This window comes from Hoplias malabaricus, chromosome 7 (assembly GCF_029633855.1).
Source record: "Hoplias malabaricus isolate fHopMal1 chromosome 7, fHopMal1.hap1, whole genome shotgun sequence".
Lineage (NCBI taxonomy): Eukaryota > Metazoa > Chordata > Actinopteri > Characiformes > Erythrinidae > Hoplias > Hoplias malabaricus.
This window is the reverse complement of record NC_089806.1, coordinates 21,576,231-21,595,192: the sequence shown is the minus strand read 5'-3', so window position 1 is coordinate 21,595,192 and position 18,962 is coordinate 21,576,231. Positions and strand designations below refer to the sequence as shown.

At 41.5% G+C, this 18,962-nt stretch overlaps 1 protein-coding gene across 1 annotated transcript; it reads right to left on the bottom strand.

The window, feature by feature from the left end:
• Positions 1-49: 49 nt before the first annotated feature.
• Positions 50-18,416, bottom strand: igfbp3 (insulin-like growth factor binding protein 3). Its single transcript, XM_066676664.1, has 4 exons — positions 17,762-18,416; positions 10,427-10,710; positions 9,462-9,581; positions 50-406 (listed from the first exon to the last, which is right to left on the bottom strand). Exons 1-4 carry the CDS (start codon positions 18,135-18,137, stop codon positions 281-283), a joined length of 906 nt encoding a protein of 301 aa, XP_066532761.1. The 5' UTR covers positions 18,138-18,416; the 3' UTR covers positions 50-280.
• Positions 18,417-18,962: the final 546 nt, after the last annotated feature.

Genomic DNA, 18,962 nt, shown 5'->3' with positions numbered 1-18,962 from the left:
AAACAGAATAGTGCAGTTAGTCTCCCCTCCCCTTCCCCAGGCCCCCTCTCTCTTCACTCCCCTGATGTGTAAAAAAACAAAAAACAAACCAAAAAACAAAAATGACCTGGTCTGATGAGTCCCTGCTCCAGCGCATAGGTGGGGTGCTCAGCATTAGGGCAGAACCTTTAAAAATCTCCCCTCCTGTCTCCATTTTCATTCTGAATTCATATCATTTAGAGGGTATCTTCCTTTCTTTTTCTTCTTTTCCTCAACCCCTCTATCTCTCCATCCACACTTCTCATTTCTGTTCCAGGTTGTAGCATTGGACTTGGCCTTGGTCTTTTGCTTCATAGCCTGGAAGAGGCTGACCATACTTGTCCACGCACCAACAGTAGCCTCTTCTGCGGCCTTTGGATGGACGACACTGCAGAGGAATGAAGAAGAGGGAGAGGTGGGGTTGGAAGAATGTACTCTTTTTTTAGGGACATGTAGTGTGTGCAACCATTTAAAAACATCAGAGCCCCCAAACAGAGGATAAGACAAACACTTCTCCCAACATATCTCACCCAGGTGACAGAGAGTAACACCAACATTAGAATTCAAAGTGAGAGAGAGAGAAGGCAAGCCATTAAAAAGTTCTAAAAATCAAACATAAAGATGAATAGGAAGAAAGTGCAGAAATGAGAACCAGTGATTATTTAAGTGAATTTCTTTCTCTAAAGAAATGGTTTAGAACGACCGGGAATGTTTACATGTTCTTTATTGAAACTATCTCCCTCTCTCTTTCGTTCTGTTCCCTCTCGTCTTTGGCAGTGAGTCAGAAGCGTGTGCAAATCAAACATCACGTCCAGGGGAAGAATGCATTGCTGCTATTGCCTCGGTGGGTATGTTTTTGTACATAGGACAGAGTGTGTGTGAGACAGAAAGAAGAAAATCTTTTTGTCTAAGAAGATTAACAATGCTACAAAAATTTAGTTTAATGTGATTCAGTTTAATGTGTCACTATACATTCCTTGGCGTTGAAAATAAGGCACAAATATTTAGTTCCAAGCTACCCACACTATTCACTAGATAAAGTTAAGCTTTGGAAAAGCACTCTATGGATAGAACTATTTTGCATAATAACAACACTTGTAGCGAAACACTTTGAAGACTGAGACAAATTAAGTTATGGAAGCTTTTGATTACAATAGCAAGTCACCATACACTCAAAAAGCTGGTACAAGAACATGAGCAACTGATAATGGACCAAAAAGTAATGCCTAAGTTTAATAATAGTTAAATACACAGTATAACCATTGTAAATATCAACAAGCTACAGTGTATACTGTCATCAAGGGAAGCTGAGGTATAAGTTTAAGCTTCAGTAAAGAAACTGGAATTACATGCCGTGCAGTTGACAGTGTGCCTGAACGTCTCTATGACAGAAATTACGTGAAGAAATTTTTCCTAGGATGAGTGAGGCACAGGCAGGCACATTTTCCACATCACTTCCCATTTCTATACAAGTAGAAGGTCCTCAAAGAAGAGAATTGGCAGCCAAGGAACCTCTCGGCAGAGCAAAGCAAACAACATCCTGTAAACTGGCTTTGAAGTATGGGGAAACTGACAGGAAAGCATGCAATGATGGGAATAGTAGTATTCTCTAAGATGCCAAAGCAACAAGAAGTTAGAACAGACAGAGCTGGTGAACTTCCGGAGCTGGTACAAAAATAAAATTCTCATCTGAGCTTTCCTGGCAATGGTGAGAATGTCTCATTTCCAGGTATTAAAGATGGATGGTATTCCAAGCTTAGAAAAAATAACAGTGGAGCTGCTCTGTAGTTTAAGGATACTTGTGCAATTATTGGTGGACTTCACAAGTTTTAGGGCATGATGGAGGATTATTTCAGCCACAACCTCTAAGCAATTGTTCTGGAGACAAAAGGTCTACAGAGGCATTCTTGACGCACCTGAGCTAGGACAGTACCAAATATTTCCATAATCATCTCTGGAGCCAGTGGTCTGTAGTTATTAAGTTGTTTATTTTAACATGGAAACAATGTTAGATACTTTTTTGTTTACCGTTTGTTGTTAATGTGTGAAAGGGTTCAAAATGTCTGTGGACATAAGAGGCCTCTGGTGATTTAAAAAGCCAGGACAGGACTTCTGTTTCAGATCAGCTTGGAAAGTCTTATGTTCTCATATGGGTTGTACAAATAGTGGATATCTGTGTGATTTGCATCAACAGTAGAGTGTGGAGGGGCTTTGAAATCACTTGAACCTAAGCTGTGGCAAGGGACGAGAGACGGATACTGATCAAAGCAGTAAAGGTACTTTAGCTGGGGAATGGGAAGCAGGTAATCCTTTGGGTAGAGATATACTTGCTGTTAACTACGCTTCCTTGTACGCATCACAGCTGCCTCGTGTAACCTGCATCCGTTTTCTGTGTCGGTTGTGCACGTCCTCAGAAAATAAACACTATGTGCATGCAAGGTGCAGTACACACGTAAACTATAAGGGCAGTGCAGGTGATCAGTAGCATGGTGGAAAGTTTTGAAGAAGGCCATGTCATAGACAAGTCTGCAAAAAGCATAGCACAAGTATGTGAACAGTTATGTTCAAAACACAGAATATTGTCTACGTGAATGCATGACCAAACAGCAAGTATATCTCTATGCAGGGAGCCATAGTCATAAACATGTTTTTTTTCTGAGTGCCCTGTTGAACTTTCTCTTTTCAGAGCAATATTTGTCTTTATTCCTAGACTTGTTAACTTGGTTCTTGATCATATAAAATGGTCACAGTCTATTTGATGTTGGCTACCTCAAACCAACAGTTCATTGCCATAGATTTAGGTCTTCCTGTCCTACTTCTCTCATGAAACTCAGAAGTTAATCACTACTCTTCAACTCTAGCAGTAACTATGACAATTAACTACATTTACAGTGGAGATACAGGTGTTTTTCCTCAAACATTTTGCAGAAGCTACTGTTAGTCACTTTGCCCTCTACGAGCTGTGACACAGCTATACCTAGTTGAGCATCAACCCCTTTTCTTCAGCAGCTTCATCTCCTTAGACCACAAGCAGGTTGCTATACACCCAGTTCTATTTGTGGATCTATCTGTGCCATTTATCTGTGGCTACAGTTAGATATAGCCAGTACTTTCCCTCCCTTAGTAAGGAAGCTATTCGCCCATCCTACTGGCTCTATTTGTGGCAGTGATGTCTAACTTCATCCTGGACGGCTACAACTTGATTTCCCCCATGTCCTGAGCCTTAACTTGGAAGCAAATCACTGCCCGTCTTCTCTGACCATAGTTGCATTATTTAACTATGACTCATTAAGTTATCACTGCACTTCTTGAGAAACTTGCTGAACCGCAGAGCAGAATTGGTTTCTTCAGTGCTTGTCTAACCAGATTTCACAAAGGCTATAAGGGCTTACTGAGCATTTTTGATGCTCATATAGGGGATTGCATTGATATCATCACAGTGACTGTAAATTCTTTAATTCATTTTTATTAATCTGTTGCCATTGTTCCTATGTTTTGCCATTCTAGGTTGAGCTCAACTATTTGAAGTTGTGCCTTTTGGCCTTATAACTGCCCCCAGGCTATTTGCTAGATACATACAGGAATAAAATTCTTCCATATTAGAATGGGTATTTATATGCCTCACAAAGGGTCAAGTCATGAAACAGCTGCCTGGTTTTCTTAGAGTCTGTGCCAAATGTGATGGTCAAATCTGACCATTGTTTTAGACACTTATCAAGACTATAGCACCGGAATTTGATAATGAGATCAGAGAAAATAATTCTACTTTTCCAAACAAAATGTCAGGTCCTTGCACCAGGATGTTCTAGGGTTAGCCTTTCTGTGTGTCTTCTCTACACTTCCACTTATCCTGGGAATGAAAGACAGGATTCAGAGTTGCATCTGTTTTACTGACCCATACTTAACCTATGCAACTGTCCCCATAACCCACTCACTACTCTGAATCCTTTGAATACCAGACAGACATGATAGTAGACAGCAAAACAATCTCACTGTATTTTACTTATGCTTCCATGATGTACTGCCAGACCAGGGTTCACACTGGAACAGGGTACTTTCCACACATGAAGGACCTATTCTCAGCTCACAGGGCAAGCTCAGTTTTATTTTTGCAGAGTCATTTTCTTTGTTGGCTTTCATCCTCTGTGTTTCACATACGCCCTATGCTGGTCGGGAGGAATGAAATGGAACACAAGCTCTAACGTGTAACTCTGGCTCTATGAGATCCGGAAGACTATCAGAGGTTGCCATTCAGGAATGTTGGAGAAGACTGTTACAGAATGTTTTCAATGTGATTAGGGTACTTATATTACTGGCCATGTCACAAGTCATATCATTGCAGAAACGTTGAGGAGCCAGGCATTTGGTTTAAATGAGCAGTCAAGCTTATTTATCATGACATGCACCTCATCTTATTATTTATTCATTATATTATTATTTTTAACAACATAAAAAATCATATGGTTTTATTGCTTAAAAGGACAAAAGGCCTGCATCATGAAAGTATATCATACACCCAATCATGCCTCCCCATTGTAATAAATAAATGCATAGACATGAAGGCAGTTAAACACAATGAAGAACATTAGCTACATGACTTCTTTCTGTATTATCCAGCTGTCAGACATTCAGACAGCCTTCTCTCATGTACCTGCTCTACAGCACTTGTAGCTTTCAAAAATCCCTCCTACTATCAAGAGAGAAACTTAAACCAGGAAAACTGAATCCGGGGACAACGAAACTCCACTGAAGCTTGGGTTAATGAATATGGAGGCTTAATTTTGATGATGTTTGGCTTTTGTGTTAATGAAAAAGGGTGAAAGGTGTAAGGGTAAATTTGGCTCTGCTAAAATATTTGCCCTACACCATTAAAGAGCTGCCAGGCTATTTTAAGAACCTGGCAACCACTCAAACAGTCATCTGGAGCTTATTACACACACACATACACAAACACACACACACACACACAAAACGTAGCTGATTGCATACATTTATAAAGATGTATTCCCTCAGGCATTTGGTTCAAGGAAGACACAAGAAGAAAAAAAAACTTTTCAATGAAAGAGCGAGAATCACTTGCTAGAAACACACACACAAACACAGAGAGAAAGTAAGAGAATGAAAGAGCAAGAGAAGGATCAAACAAACTTTTATAGCAAGAGAACCAAATTAAAATACCTCAAGCAGAACAAGAGCAGTCTGGGAAAGAATACAGCGAGCTCATTCTGGCCTCCTCAGGGTCATCCTCTAGCCTCCTTTAATCTGTCCTGTATTTTCTGTATTTTCTCAACTCCTCTCTTTCCCTCATCTCATTACATTACACATTTTAATACTTCCCATTTCCACCTTATTTGATCAAAACAGGTGTTTCACAATAAATAGATTAATGCAATTTTGATTGAATTCTAAAACAGAACAGGGTGAGAAGCAGGGTAAGAAAAACACGTCTTTGACGTATCTATCCAGCGCATGTGTCAGTCAGTGGAGGGCTTAACGTATATGGATTCCCCTTTCACCCACTATGAATTAGAATTGGAATTAGAGAAAAAAAAAAGTGTCTACATACATACTTATATGCTTGAAAAGCTATAAAATATTATACAATTCACGTCATAAAAAACATGAATTAGGATGATAAAACGAAGGAATCAATATGAAATTAAAAAAGAAATATAAAATATATGCTCCACCACAGCCCTCAGAGACTGCTACGAACTCTATCATAATTTGCCAGTGGTTCACACTTGTACTATGTTATGTCAGAACATGTACTATCTGGGAATGAGGGGCAGTAACAAAGGAGCATTAGTGTGCAGACAGAGTGAACAGATAGACTGCTTGATTTCAAGACCTCCAGTGTCACACTTGGTAAGTTGCTTGTAATGATTATGCCATCATCTGCTAATGGCAGAGTTGGGTAGTGTAGCCAGTTGGGAGAACTGAATCAAGTAAACATGAATATACCTTCCCAAGAGACACCTTGAGTGTATGTACCAATGTAACACCTCCAAAATATACTTGCTAAGTAACACATAGAGGTGCTGTGAAGTATCGTAATACATCACATGTCTATCAGAAACTGCTACTCTGAAACTGTTGAATACTCTTCTTTACTGTACTATAATATACTTCATGTACCTCACTATCAGCTATATCAGCTCTTATCTCTATTCTATACCACATGGATGAAAACTGCTGTCCTATCAATTACCGTAATCTATTCAACCATATCCTTTTACTCTACCATACCAAATTTACTCTATTAAATGTGGACCTACAGTACAAGTATACTTACACTAGTTTAGACTACTCTACTTGTTCTCTAACCCAATCTGCTAACTTCACATTACTTGACCTACATTAACTCTACTCCACTTTAGTGTAGTTCACTTACTCTTACACTCTGCTTCTCTAGTCTACTTACTCAGTAGAATTTCTTCCCTTCCCCAATTTACTCTACTGTAATCTAGTTTAACCCTCTCCACTCCCCTCAACTGTAGTTTACTTTTCTCTTCTCTTCTCGACCCTAGTTTAATCTAGAATATTCTGTTGTACCACACTGTACTGTATTCTTCAACTTTATCACTCACTTAGTGTAAGTTTCTTCTCTGCTACACACAGATAATTATTGTTGGTGTGCATGAGTATATTTTAGGGAGGATGCATTAGTCCAAATATATGCGTAAATGCATTCTTGTGCTACCGTAGGAGTATATGGTGTATGAGGGTGTATGTGTATGTGTGTGTGTGTGTGTGTAAGGAAGCAACAGAGAGATATATTTAGGCAGTTGAGCAGACCCCTGTCAGGGTGGCGATGGCTGGAGGGTGTAAAGCTGTGTGCTTGGTTAGTTTGTGTATGTTTGACTGTATGACTGTTTGTATGTGTGTGTGTGTGTGTGTGTGTGTGTTTGTGTGTGTGTGTGACAAAGCAAGCCTCAGTCATCGCTGGTCCATAATGATGCCCTTATGGGCAGCAGGAAGGCGGAAGGGCATTAAAACCAGCCACAGGGTAAACACAGACTCATAAACACACACACACACACAAAATATTTTATATATATATATATATATATATACTAGTGGCATATTCATTTTATAAACCAATGTAAACACAGTCTGTATAGTGACGATAGTTCAGAAGGTAGATTAGAAAGTAGATATGCAATAAATCTCTATTCTCATTAACATTATTTCTCTTTCTCTAGCATTTTCATGTTTTACAATGAAATAAAGAATTGAGATGGAATTGAGAGTGTATAAGATTATGGCTGGGTTTTCTGCATTATTTCTGTTGATGGCTTAACTTTTACTGACCTATTATTATTATTATTATTATTATTATTATTATTATTGTGTTTTATTTATTTATTTATTTTAATTAATTATTGTACCGCTTAAGTGACAGGAGGGTGAGCTGATGGAATTAATAAAGTTGAGTTTTAAACTCATACTGTCTCTCTTTTGCACACACACACACATACACACACACATATACAGGGGGTCCTCGACTTACGACGTTGATCCGTTCCTACGTCGCGTCGTAAACCTATTTTCGGTGTAAGTCGGAACATACGTACATACAAGCCTGTCTCATCCACGTTGAACACTTGTTCAGCACAGTAACCCCCCTGCCTAATTATCCCGAGCCGCGCAACCGTGTATTCTTCCGCCGCGAACACCAAAAACGAAGTTCGCGTTACGACGTTTACGACGCAAAACCACTTAAGTCGAAACAAGGCTTTATACAGTATACAATGAGAGATGTGTCGTAACCACAAAACATCGTAACTAGGGACTGGCGTAACCCGAGGACCTCCTGTATATATATATATATACCTTATGTATCTTACTATCGGTTCTTCTGTTAAAAAGTGGTTGAAACTGGAATATGTAAGTGTTCTATTGTTTGAGCCATGATTAGAATTAATTCCTAAAGAACTCTGTAGAGTCCCCTATTTTTAGTTTATATAGTTATTCATTTATCATTCAGCAATAGAAAGCTTCCCGGCACTGGGCTGTGCAGCAGGTGAACTATATTCCCTGGGGAGACAGAACTATGGGAAAAGGTGGTGAAGTAGTAACTAAGTAGCGATGGAACACTAGCATGATGGAAATTGAGCAGCAGTGGACCAGCAGTACTGTGGGAGCGGAGCAGTGGAGATAGCAGGTCAGGGGGACAGAGTGTGCCTCCAACCCACTAAGAGGATTCCAGCCTGGGAGAAGAGATGAGCTTGGCCTGGGGAGTAGGGGAAGTGCCCGTGGGAGAGGGTGGGCTCCACTTGCACACTAAGCCAATTCATATAATCAGAGCTAAAATTAGCCAGAAGTGAATGACTGTACCCAACATGAACACGCTCCAACACACACGCACATACACTCACATTACATGTCTTATTCTGGGGCGCAAAGCAGCCTGAGGCACCCAGGATCTGTGTGTTCATATGAGAGAGTCTGTGTGTATGAGAGAGTCTGTGTGTATGCTTGTATGGCCGGTTGAATGTTTATTGAGACTGAAAGGTTTATGAGGAGAAAAGCCAGTCTCCCCAGACTACGCTTTTTTTCTGGGCTCTTTTCATGGCTCTGCACTCACTCTTTGCATTCTCTCTCTCTCTCTCTCTCTCTCTCTCTCTCTCTCTCTCTCTCTCTCTCTCCATTAATTAACTTGTCAGTGTTATTTTCCCTTTCCTTGTATTACCCATAATGAGCATAAAATATTTTTTTATAACAAAAACTTGTATGAATATCATTGTATCATTATTCAATATATTTTACATTTCTTTATAAACTGTAGCTCACACTGATTGAGATGAGCAATGAGTTGCTTGCATTTCACGAATAGCAAGGGATTGTGTGTGTGTCTGTGTGTTTATGCGTATGGTAATGCAGTAAGACGTGGAAACAGTCTAAACCCAAAGACCTAATAAATGAAGTGTCAAGTATCAAGCAACTTGCAAGTATCATGCAAGAGTGTGAATGAACTTCACAGTGCAGGGATAATCTTATCCATATCAGCTCAGTGCACTAGACTGATTCTCCTCTTTTTCTCTCCCTACTGTGTACGATTCACAGGATGCACTGTAGAGCCAGTGTAACACAATGAAATTTCAGTGATCAGCGGCTGACTCCTAGTGACTAAGCCTCAGTTCAGTGGGTTCTGAAATTTTGCCCCTATCAGCGATGGCAGGAGCTTCCCATTCAAGCCACTGAATAATCCTGTTTTCCCCAAATCCACCCAAACTCATTAAACATGCACAGACATCAGCTCTGACTCATCCTCTTAATGGAAGCAGAGGAAGGCGGGTCACTGACTCACACTTTACCAAAACCCCCTCATTTCCCCCCTCTTATTCAGAAGAACCCATGCAGGTTGTTTGATACAGGTCACACAAAAACACATAGCCGTGTGTGTGGTACTGACTATGGGTTGCCATGGCAGCACTCACCTGTTTCTTCTTGTAGAAGCCCTTCCTGTCACAGTTTGGAATGCGGAAACCTCTGGGGTTTAACGCGTTGGAAATCTTAAGACTCATCAAAACACTCTCCATCTCTCTGCGACACGGACCCTTTAAACACACAAACACACACATGAAAATATAAACACAATCAGTCCAAGATTTACTACAAGGAACACAGAATCTCAGTAATGATACACACTTCAGACTGGTTCCTGTTTTTTTTTTCTTTTTCTTTCAATAACAGACACAGCCAAGATTCCTGAGAAGCACACAGAGTTCCTGATGACTAATTCAAATAAATCACATATAAAGTTTAAAGAATATATGCTTTTCTTGCCTACCTGACAATTATCTTCCATTTGACCCTCTTGCACCTTCCAAATATCCATTTTAAAATACATCATTTTCTCTAGAATTTTTAGAAAAGGATGTGTAATGTACGCTTTTATTACTTATTTAGTTGCTGTTAAAGAAATTAATTTCAGACTTTAGCCATTTTCCCAATTTATTTATACCAGTTGCACTGTCGCTGACCCTGCTTTAAATGGCATGTGGCACAGCTGGTGTCCTCAAAGTAATTCACTCTTCAAAAATGTAATTGATGGGATCTATAGTAAAGGCAATGCTATATATAGAAACATGACACCTCAAAGAACCATTGGAATTTGCTTATACTTTGCCAGGTTAACTCCAAGGCCATGGCCCAGTGTGAGGACCAAATGCATTCTAGATTTTACTATAATTTAATTCAGCCTATTTTATTACATGTAGTTAATGTATAATATGGAAAGGACATAATTTCATGCTTAAATGCTTCTTCTTTCAGATAAACCTAGTTGAGTTTATATAAACTGGCAGAGGCACATCAGCCAGAAAAACCATACCAACACACATCTTGCTGCTTTATTCCTGACCCTCTCTGACTTGCTGCCAGGAGCTGAAACAGTACTTACATACTCCGTCTCTCGCTTGGACTCCAGGCTGAAGTTGTGGAAATCAGTGTGGACGCTGCTGGCCACTGACTCCACTTTGTAACTCTGGCTGTTCTTGGACTGTTCCTTCTGGATCATACCCAGCTTACTGTGCAGCAGAGAGCCTTTAGGGTCCAGCACAGTTCTCTGGCTGCCCAAATCGAAGCCTGAATCTGTTGCTGTGTGCAGCACAGTCTCAATGCCCTCTGTGACTGTTGCCACGGTGGAGTTGGAGAGACGCTCCACTTCTGGAATCCCTGGGCCATCTGAAACATGTAGAAGGGCAGAAGTCAAGGTCAGAAATGTGTACTTAAACTCAAACCAAAATAAGTTCCATGTGTCATCAATATCTGTCTCATTACAATATTTAAGAGGATATCAAGGAGAAGTTTACAACTTTAACAAAAGTAAAAGTCCTCAGTGATTTGGTGAAGCAAGAAGTCAAGGAATTTTAGTGAAGAAAGAGTAAAAGGAAAGAAAAGTAAATAAGGAAAAGTAAGAAAGTAAGGAAATACATTTTTTTTTAAAAAATGGCAGGAAGTTGGCACAAACTCGGAACGGGCAGGTTGGCTGTATTTATAGTCCTGTGGCTTGGCACTATTAAAGATGAGGGAAAGACCATCTGACCGGAAACCTAGGCAACAAAAACGGATACATCCAGATTTAATGCCGGGAAATCACACTGGTCATTCCTCATAAATGCTCTTGTGCACCAAGCACTTCTATAATAGAATCTAACAAACCTGCATGTGTTCTAGTGGATAATGACAGAAACACATGTATTAACCCTAAAATCTTCAAAACATTAATTGGGTCTCCAGCTGGTGATTATGTGTACCCATTAAAACTCTGCAGATCAATAAAACCAATTAAGAAGCTACGTCATTTTTACTCTATGCTTATTCTAGAATGTAACATTTGGAATGGGGTGGTTTTACGTAAAATCTTTGTGAATTCAAAGCTGAAGGTGTTCCTTCTTAGATTCAACGTAACTGTGGACCAATGAGTGGCTCACCGCTCTCCACAGGGATTCGCTCACAGCTCTAAGCGGGGGTGGGTCAGAAGTGATTGACACTTCTGTAAACCAGTAGCAGGGACCCAGAGGAAGACAAAGAAAGGCGATGTGCCAAGATCACTGGGCTTAGGTAGGGGGAGAGAGCGACTGGGAACAGTAGGCACACAGTAAAAGAGCACCTATGGCTGAAGGAACGCTATGGAAAGCCCATAAATATAGTCAGTAGTCGGTGGCTTCAAAATGAATGTATTAAACGTGAACGCATGGCCAAACAGCGAGTATATAACTAGCCTTAGACTCTACATGATTCATTCATTCATTGCCTACATGAACTTACATGATTACATTCTTGCTCTTAATTTACTGACTTTTACTGTCTTTTCACTCTGTAAAGCACTTTGAATTGCCCTTGTGTATGAAAGGTGCTCTATTAATAAACTTGCCTTGTCTTGCCTTGCCTAAAACTAGTCCAAAAGGGGAAAAAGACACAGACAACTCTGAGAAAATCATGATGACCCATAATGATGGCAGCAGAAACTAAAAAGTTCTGCTGAGAACAACACATATGATAGAGCTGCTAAGATGCCAAATCACAGTGTAGAACTTAAGTTAAAGCAGATTTAAATGAGTGTGTGTGTGTGTGTGTGGGTGTGTATGTGTGGGAGCATGGGTATGCGCTTGAGTGTGGCTACGCCAGGCGTGTAGCCAGTAGTAGCACAGCACACCACAGATAAACTGTGCCTTCATTAACAATGACATAAGATCAAAAAACGACATCAACAAGAGCATCAACAGCAACATAAACAGCCCTGTGCATGTCTAACAAAATAACTGACCTCAAGAACAACTTGTAATCAGAGAGGACAACGGTGAAATCATGGCATTAGCTTGCATTCCCTGCTTGACCCACTGTAATTTCACTACAAAACAGAACAGAGTCACATCCCGGGTACAGGAGGAAAATAAAGCACCATCTAATTCAGGAACCGGCAAACATCAATATTTATCCACAATATAAACTTTTACAACTTTTTATGGACTTTCCCAGCAAGAACTCTGCCTTTTTAAAAACAGTTTAACATACAATGTGCGCACACAAACACACACACACAGACGTACATGCAAGTGTGAAACACACATCTGCACAGACACAGACAGACAAGGTATTGAGGGACAAGTTTTTGAACACATGTAAATCCACTTTGTAGTGCAATAACAGTGGCTACACCGGATGACTTGATCCTTTAAGGGCAAGACTGAGGACAAAGTAAATCTGCTTCAGACAAATCATACAAAATAAACAACAATAACCTATACATTGTAGCATTCGTTATATGCTAAAGATTTGTAGGCCCTCTCATGCAAAATTTCTTTTGAAATGACGGCTTTTATTAGGAGGAATATCTCTCTCTGCTGCAGTATCAGCTTCTATTCTTTTAGGAATGCTAGATGGTGGGATGCTGCAGTGAGAATTTGGCTGCATTGGTCTGCCAAAAATTCCTAATAAAGTTCAGGTACCGATGTTTGATGATTAGTTCTAGACCACAAATACCGTTTTTACACCACTCAAAATGACACTTACTGTAAGTGTAAAGGCCTTTAGGCTGCTCCAGATCATCCCATTAAATGGGTCTACAAACTTTTGGACACGTACTGCAAAAGGTATACTGTTTATAGTGAGTCATGAACACATACAAGTCTTAAACTCTTTTTATATATAAAGCCCCTATCAAAAATCTGTTTATCGTGCCTTGAGATTTGTTCTGTGATGGATTTTATCACTCAGTTTAAGTGTAAGTTTCTAAAACTATTTTGCAGTGTTCAGTGGGATGTAAGGCCTCACCAGGCTCCAAGCTGCCACCCTGAGCAGTCAGGCATCATCAAAAGCATGATAAATCATGTGTGCCAGGGATGTCAGGTGGGAGCAGTGAGCGCCATAGCGACGTAGCTCTGCTCACTGGTTGGCCAAGGCGTGTAATTACCATAAAGTGTGGTATGATGGGAAAGGAGCGCTGGAGAGACTAAAATTAAAGGCCAGAAGAAGGAGAGAATATGAGGTAAGGCTGTACAGTAAAATGCTTGGCGCCCCCAAACTGCTTTTTAAAAGTGACTCTGTAGCCTAACAATAGCTGTTGTGTGTGTTACATTGTCATGGTTGATTGCTTCAACACACAACTGTGGCCCTGTTGGATGGCTACAGAGGGGCAGAAGCACACTTCTGTGCATGCTGATGTATAGTGGACCTATGTCAAAAACTGTGCTGTATTCACTAGAGAACTCCCTTGTATTGCAAGCTGAATTCAAGGGACCATTGAAGCCATTCTTACAGCCTGACAGGTCAACTGATGTAGTGTACCTTACTGGACACAGATTACAAGAAATCAGTGCTTAATTTGAATTGGAACAGAACAGTTCTGAATCCAGTTTCTTTTCAAGTGGCTTTGGAATCTGGTTCAACTTATATACATTCATTTAATAAATTATTATTCAATTTAATAATATATTCTGCAGCTATAGGGGGAGCCCAGGAGCAAAAAAGTTAATGAAGTGTCAGGATACACAGAGCATCGCAGCTTGCTGCATATGGGATGTGCAATGGTAGACCAGTCAGAGTGATCATGCTGAGCAATGTCTACTGCTAAAAGTGTCTAAATTTAGCATGTGAGCATCAGAAAGGGACCATAGAGTAATTCTATGGGTTCTAATTCTAATGAGTCACATTTATTTTCTTTTACATCATGTGGACTGCTGGGTGTGTGGGGGTCATTTACCTGGAGAAGTGATGGTACCTGCACTATGGGCAGAAAGACAGTGGAGACAATATGATGCTCTGGGCAGTGTTTTGCTGTGACACCTTGCATTCTTGCATTTGTGTGGAAGACACTTTAACATTTACCACCTACCTAAAAAATGGTAAACATTGTAAGTAAGGCGGATCAACAATATCACTTCATTTGAATGGTATTCCCTAATGGCAGTGGCAGCTGGATTGTACAGTCTGCCATACTGCCAAATGTCCTCAGGAAATCTTTGAGGAACATTGGCCTCCAAATTCCCCAGATCTTAATCCGATCAAGCAGCTGCAGGATGTACTGGAAAAAACAAGTTAGATCCATAGAGGCCCCTTCCTGCAACTTACAGGATTTAAAGAGTTCTTCGGCTAGATACCACAGGAAACCTACAGAGAAATTTTCGGAGTCCATGCCTAGGCAGGTCAAAGATTTTGCTTGCTCAAGGTGGATCTATGTGAAATTAGACATGTTGCTTTTAATGTTATGATTGTTATGTGTATGTCTGATGTATTAAAGTTGCTGTACATGATTCTGGAGAGCAACTGTTGACATTTGAGCACAACAGCAAAACAAAACTAGTGTTGCACCGATACCAATACCATATCTGTATCGGCACCGGTACTAGTTCTTAAACACAGTATCGATATCGGCTACAGAGAGCACCGATACCAAAGGTGTTTTGGAAATGGCCCACTATTCACTATTCCTACATGTAGTACACAGGGCACTTTTCGGGACACGCCCAATGAAGCAGATACTGACGCACATGCGCGCCGCTAGATACAGCTCAGATTTAAAGTTGTGGCAGATTATAAACAGACTGGGTATTTCATATTCTGCTTATTATACACATGACAAATATACTCTTACCTGAGTTTTTTGTTTTTTCACAAAAAATACTTAAATCCTACAAGACACTACAAGCCTTACACTTTGTATTAACATACATTTTTAGTGATAGAATCACTTCCACTTTTGAATAGACCACATGAAAAGCCAGAAGTAATAATATGATGTGATCAGACCACTCAAACCACTTTTAGAGGTGGTTAGAGACTGACCTTGACCACATTTAATGTAATTGTGAATGGAATGCATCTTCTGTGTCTGTATACAGTTACACAAATGGAAATACCTTCAATGACTTGCATAATGGGCAAAAGAATGGAAGGTATTCTGTGAAACCAGCCACAACTCCTGACCTCTCTCTCGTGTCGAAAATATTCTCTGGACAGTAGTCTGCTAAATTACAGGAGCTGCCCACTAAAAACTTTTCCTGCACTTAAGCAGACATTTTGTTGTAGATGGTTTCTGTCCGTATTTGAAAGTTTACAACAGCTCTTGAGAAAGCATACACTAGGGTTTAAGGAAGTAAGCCATGTTTACAGTAAGTTTAAGGAAGTACTTTGGAAATGATGTGTGCATTGGTGTGTTTTATATGTTGGAAAGTAAGTCAGATCTGATTTGGTCCTGCTGGAGACACATTAAAGTGTAAACAGGATTCAGTCTAGAAACACACAAGCTTCACGCAGGTTATTCCTGAAATACAGTAAATTTAGACCAGTTCTTAAGAAGACAAAGCCTACCTCAAATTCTGAATATTTTGGCAAGCCAGAAGCAAACAGAAAACAAAGATAGACCCATTTGAACTTCATATATTACTTATCTTCCCACATTTATCCACTATAGGCATCCCTCCTACGTCCCAATAAAGTCCACGTAGGCCTACCAACCCACCCAGAGCGCATGCTCATCTTGAATCTAGCTAGTTTATGTCTAGCCCATGTGGGCCCCACTACAGTAGTTAGGTAGTGTCCTTGATTGTCCAGTGTACATAGCCACTGATTTAGTGAATCACTGAGAGCACAGCAAAAAAAACGCACATGCTCCTTGCCAGGCCGTATCCTTGAGCAGCTCCGTTCAGGTAAACAACGAGGAGCATCATTCACACACACACACACACACACACACACACACACACACACACACACACACACACACACACACAAACACACAGCAAAAAACACTGATCTCTGCTCTTCTCCATGCACCAAAAATACTCACATGTGGCATTCTTAATGATCGGGTTGGCTAGGCCAAACTTTAGCGCGTGCTCTGTGTACATACACACAGACAGACAGGCACACACACAGACATACATACACACACACACACACACACACACACACACACACACACACACACAAATTCTCTCTCACTTTCCCATACACACACACCGCATGCATAAAATGGCATAGAGGGGCTGCTGTGGTGCTTGAGCCCCATGCAGAAGCGAACAACGACGGCAGTGTGGACTGAGTGTGTGTGTTTGTGTGTGTACTGGAGGAGTGTATGAGGATGAGGAGGGGGTTTTAAGCATTCGTCTAAATGTTGCACATGCCGGCAGAAAAGACAAGCTAACAAAGAGCATACAGTCCTACGCAAATGACCAGTATTTTGGTGAGAACTCTTCAGTTAACACATCCTCTACAAACTTGAACACAACATTGTTTTAAACTTACTGCACATTTTAACATTCATTCATCCACTCCACATGCGGACAATTTCCCATTTCCCAACCATCTACCAACATGTGTTTTTTGGACACAATTACCTGAGGGAAGGATCGAACCTTGGACCTCAGTATCCCAGGACCCTAGGAACCTGAAGCATTTAGGCAACAATACTACCTGTAGCATCACCTTGACACCCTCATTTAACACTGCAAAACATATATAGCCTAGGTAGGCCTAGCATACAACATGTGTCATGATGTTTGCCGGGGCTGCTTTTTATTACATTTTATTCCGTCTCCAGTGTTAAATTTTAGTACATACAAAGTTATCTGCAGAAAATGTGTAAGACTATTTATGCTTAGAAGATGAACACATGTAATTTGACAAGATCACTGAATCACACGAGAACACATGCACATTGAATGCCCTCAAACCTTTTTCCAAGGACTGGGTCCACCACTCAGCAACTAGACTGAATAAAAGTACACTATGTCTTTGCATGAAGTCTATGAGATATGCACTAGTGTAACTTCAATTCAAAATCACAGCTACAGCCATTTTAGAAGTTTAAGGATTCCGGCAACGGAGGTGTTAATTCCGCTAATAACGCGGGAATGTAAGCCCCACGTCTGCAGGCCTGCACTGGACAGTGAAGTGTCTTCACCTGAGCACTACGCAGATCTGTGTACGTAGATTCAACTCTACAGGAGCTATTCTTTGACTAGGGGTGTTCAGACTTCTGCAGGATTGGGTCAACATGACCACTGTGGTCATCCTAAGATAGGGGTCTGGCAAGTGAAGTGTTAACTGCTATAAAACGCCCGCACGAGACACTAGGTAAACATCCCGAGCACGATATTCAGAAAAAAACAACACTGAAGAAAACTATGAAATGATTTCTCTCTCTCTCTCTCTCTCTCTCTCTCTCTCTCTCTCTCACACACACACACACACACACACACACACACACACACACAAACTTCTGTTCACTCACCGCTTGCGCGCGCCGGGAGGTTTCCTCCTCCGCGCGCCGGGACGCACACTCCGCGGCCTTGCAGCAGCGCGTGCAGAGGCGCGCTCTCACCGGTTCGCTGTCGGCACATGAGCCCCGAGCCGCAGCGTCCCGTGTACACGCCGCACGCCTGTCCTTCCGCGAGGGCGCACGTCATGCAGCAGCCGCAACCGGGCTCGCGCACGCGCTCCGCGCACTCCCGCGGCAGAGGCTTGCACTGCACAAGCGCGCCCTCGTCGCACGGCTCGCAGTGTACCACGGGGCCCGCGCCCGCGCCCGCGCCCGCGCCCGCGACGGCCAGGGTGAGCGCAAGCGCAAGCAGCGCCGCCAGGCAGAGCGCGCGCTGCGCTGCCCGCATCGAGAACGAGGAGGAGGAGAAAAAAAAAGGCGCGCGGTCACAGATGGTATTGGTTTAAGGGTAAACTTTGCTCTCGTGAGGGAAAGTAGACCCGCGCGCTCGGTTGGAAACGGGCGACGACAAACACAAAAACAAAAACAAAGCAGAGGGTTAGAACGCGGAGCAACGGCAGAGGACAGAGCACCGGGGTTGGGTGTGTGTGTGTGTGTGTGTAAGGGAGGGAGGAGAGGGTTTCTGTCACGTCGTTGTGTCTCGGTTGCACACCCCGTGCGAGCGGCTGCGATTCTCCATCTGTAACTGCGTTCACCCACACGAGCGCTTTTATACGGGAGCAGGAAAAGCACGCGCACCCGAAGTCACACCCCCGCCGGTGAATTATGAAGCCCGGATCCACGCTCTTAAGGGTCCGCGCGCACATCCTTTTCATACTCAGTCTCGAGGAGTGCACTGACTAACGCTGCAGTGAGAGCAGCCTCTGCCCGAGCTCCAGGCGAACATTTCTATAAAGACAGCGACGGTACATACAGGATGCACACAAAACACTTAGCCATGTGGTGTATATCAAAACAGGCATTTCACTAAAATATGCATTTATATGAAAAAAGAACCCTAAGATCGAGTAATGAATTTTTAAACCTTTTAAAAGGTTCTTCAAACTCACATCTCTTAAACAAACACGGTTCTTTACAGAACCAAATGTAGTTCTTTTAAGGCATCACTCAAATAACTCTTTATAGCACCTTCATTTTTAAGAGTGTATGTCACATAGCAAGGGTTCAAAGGAATGTATGCAAACCACTTATTTTGGCAGTGGTGTGTTACACG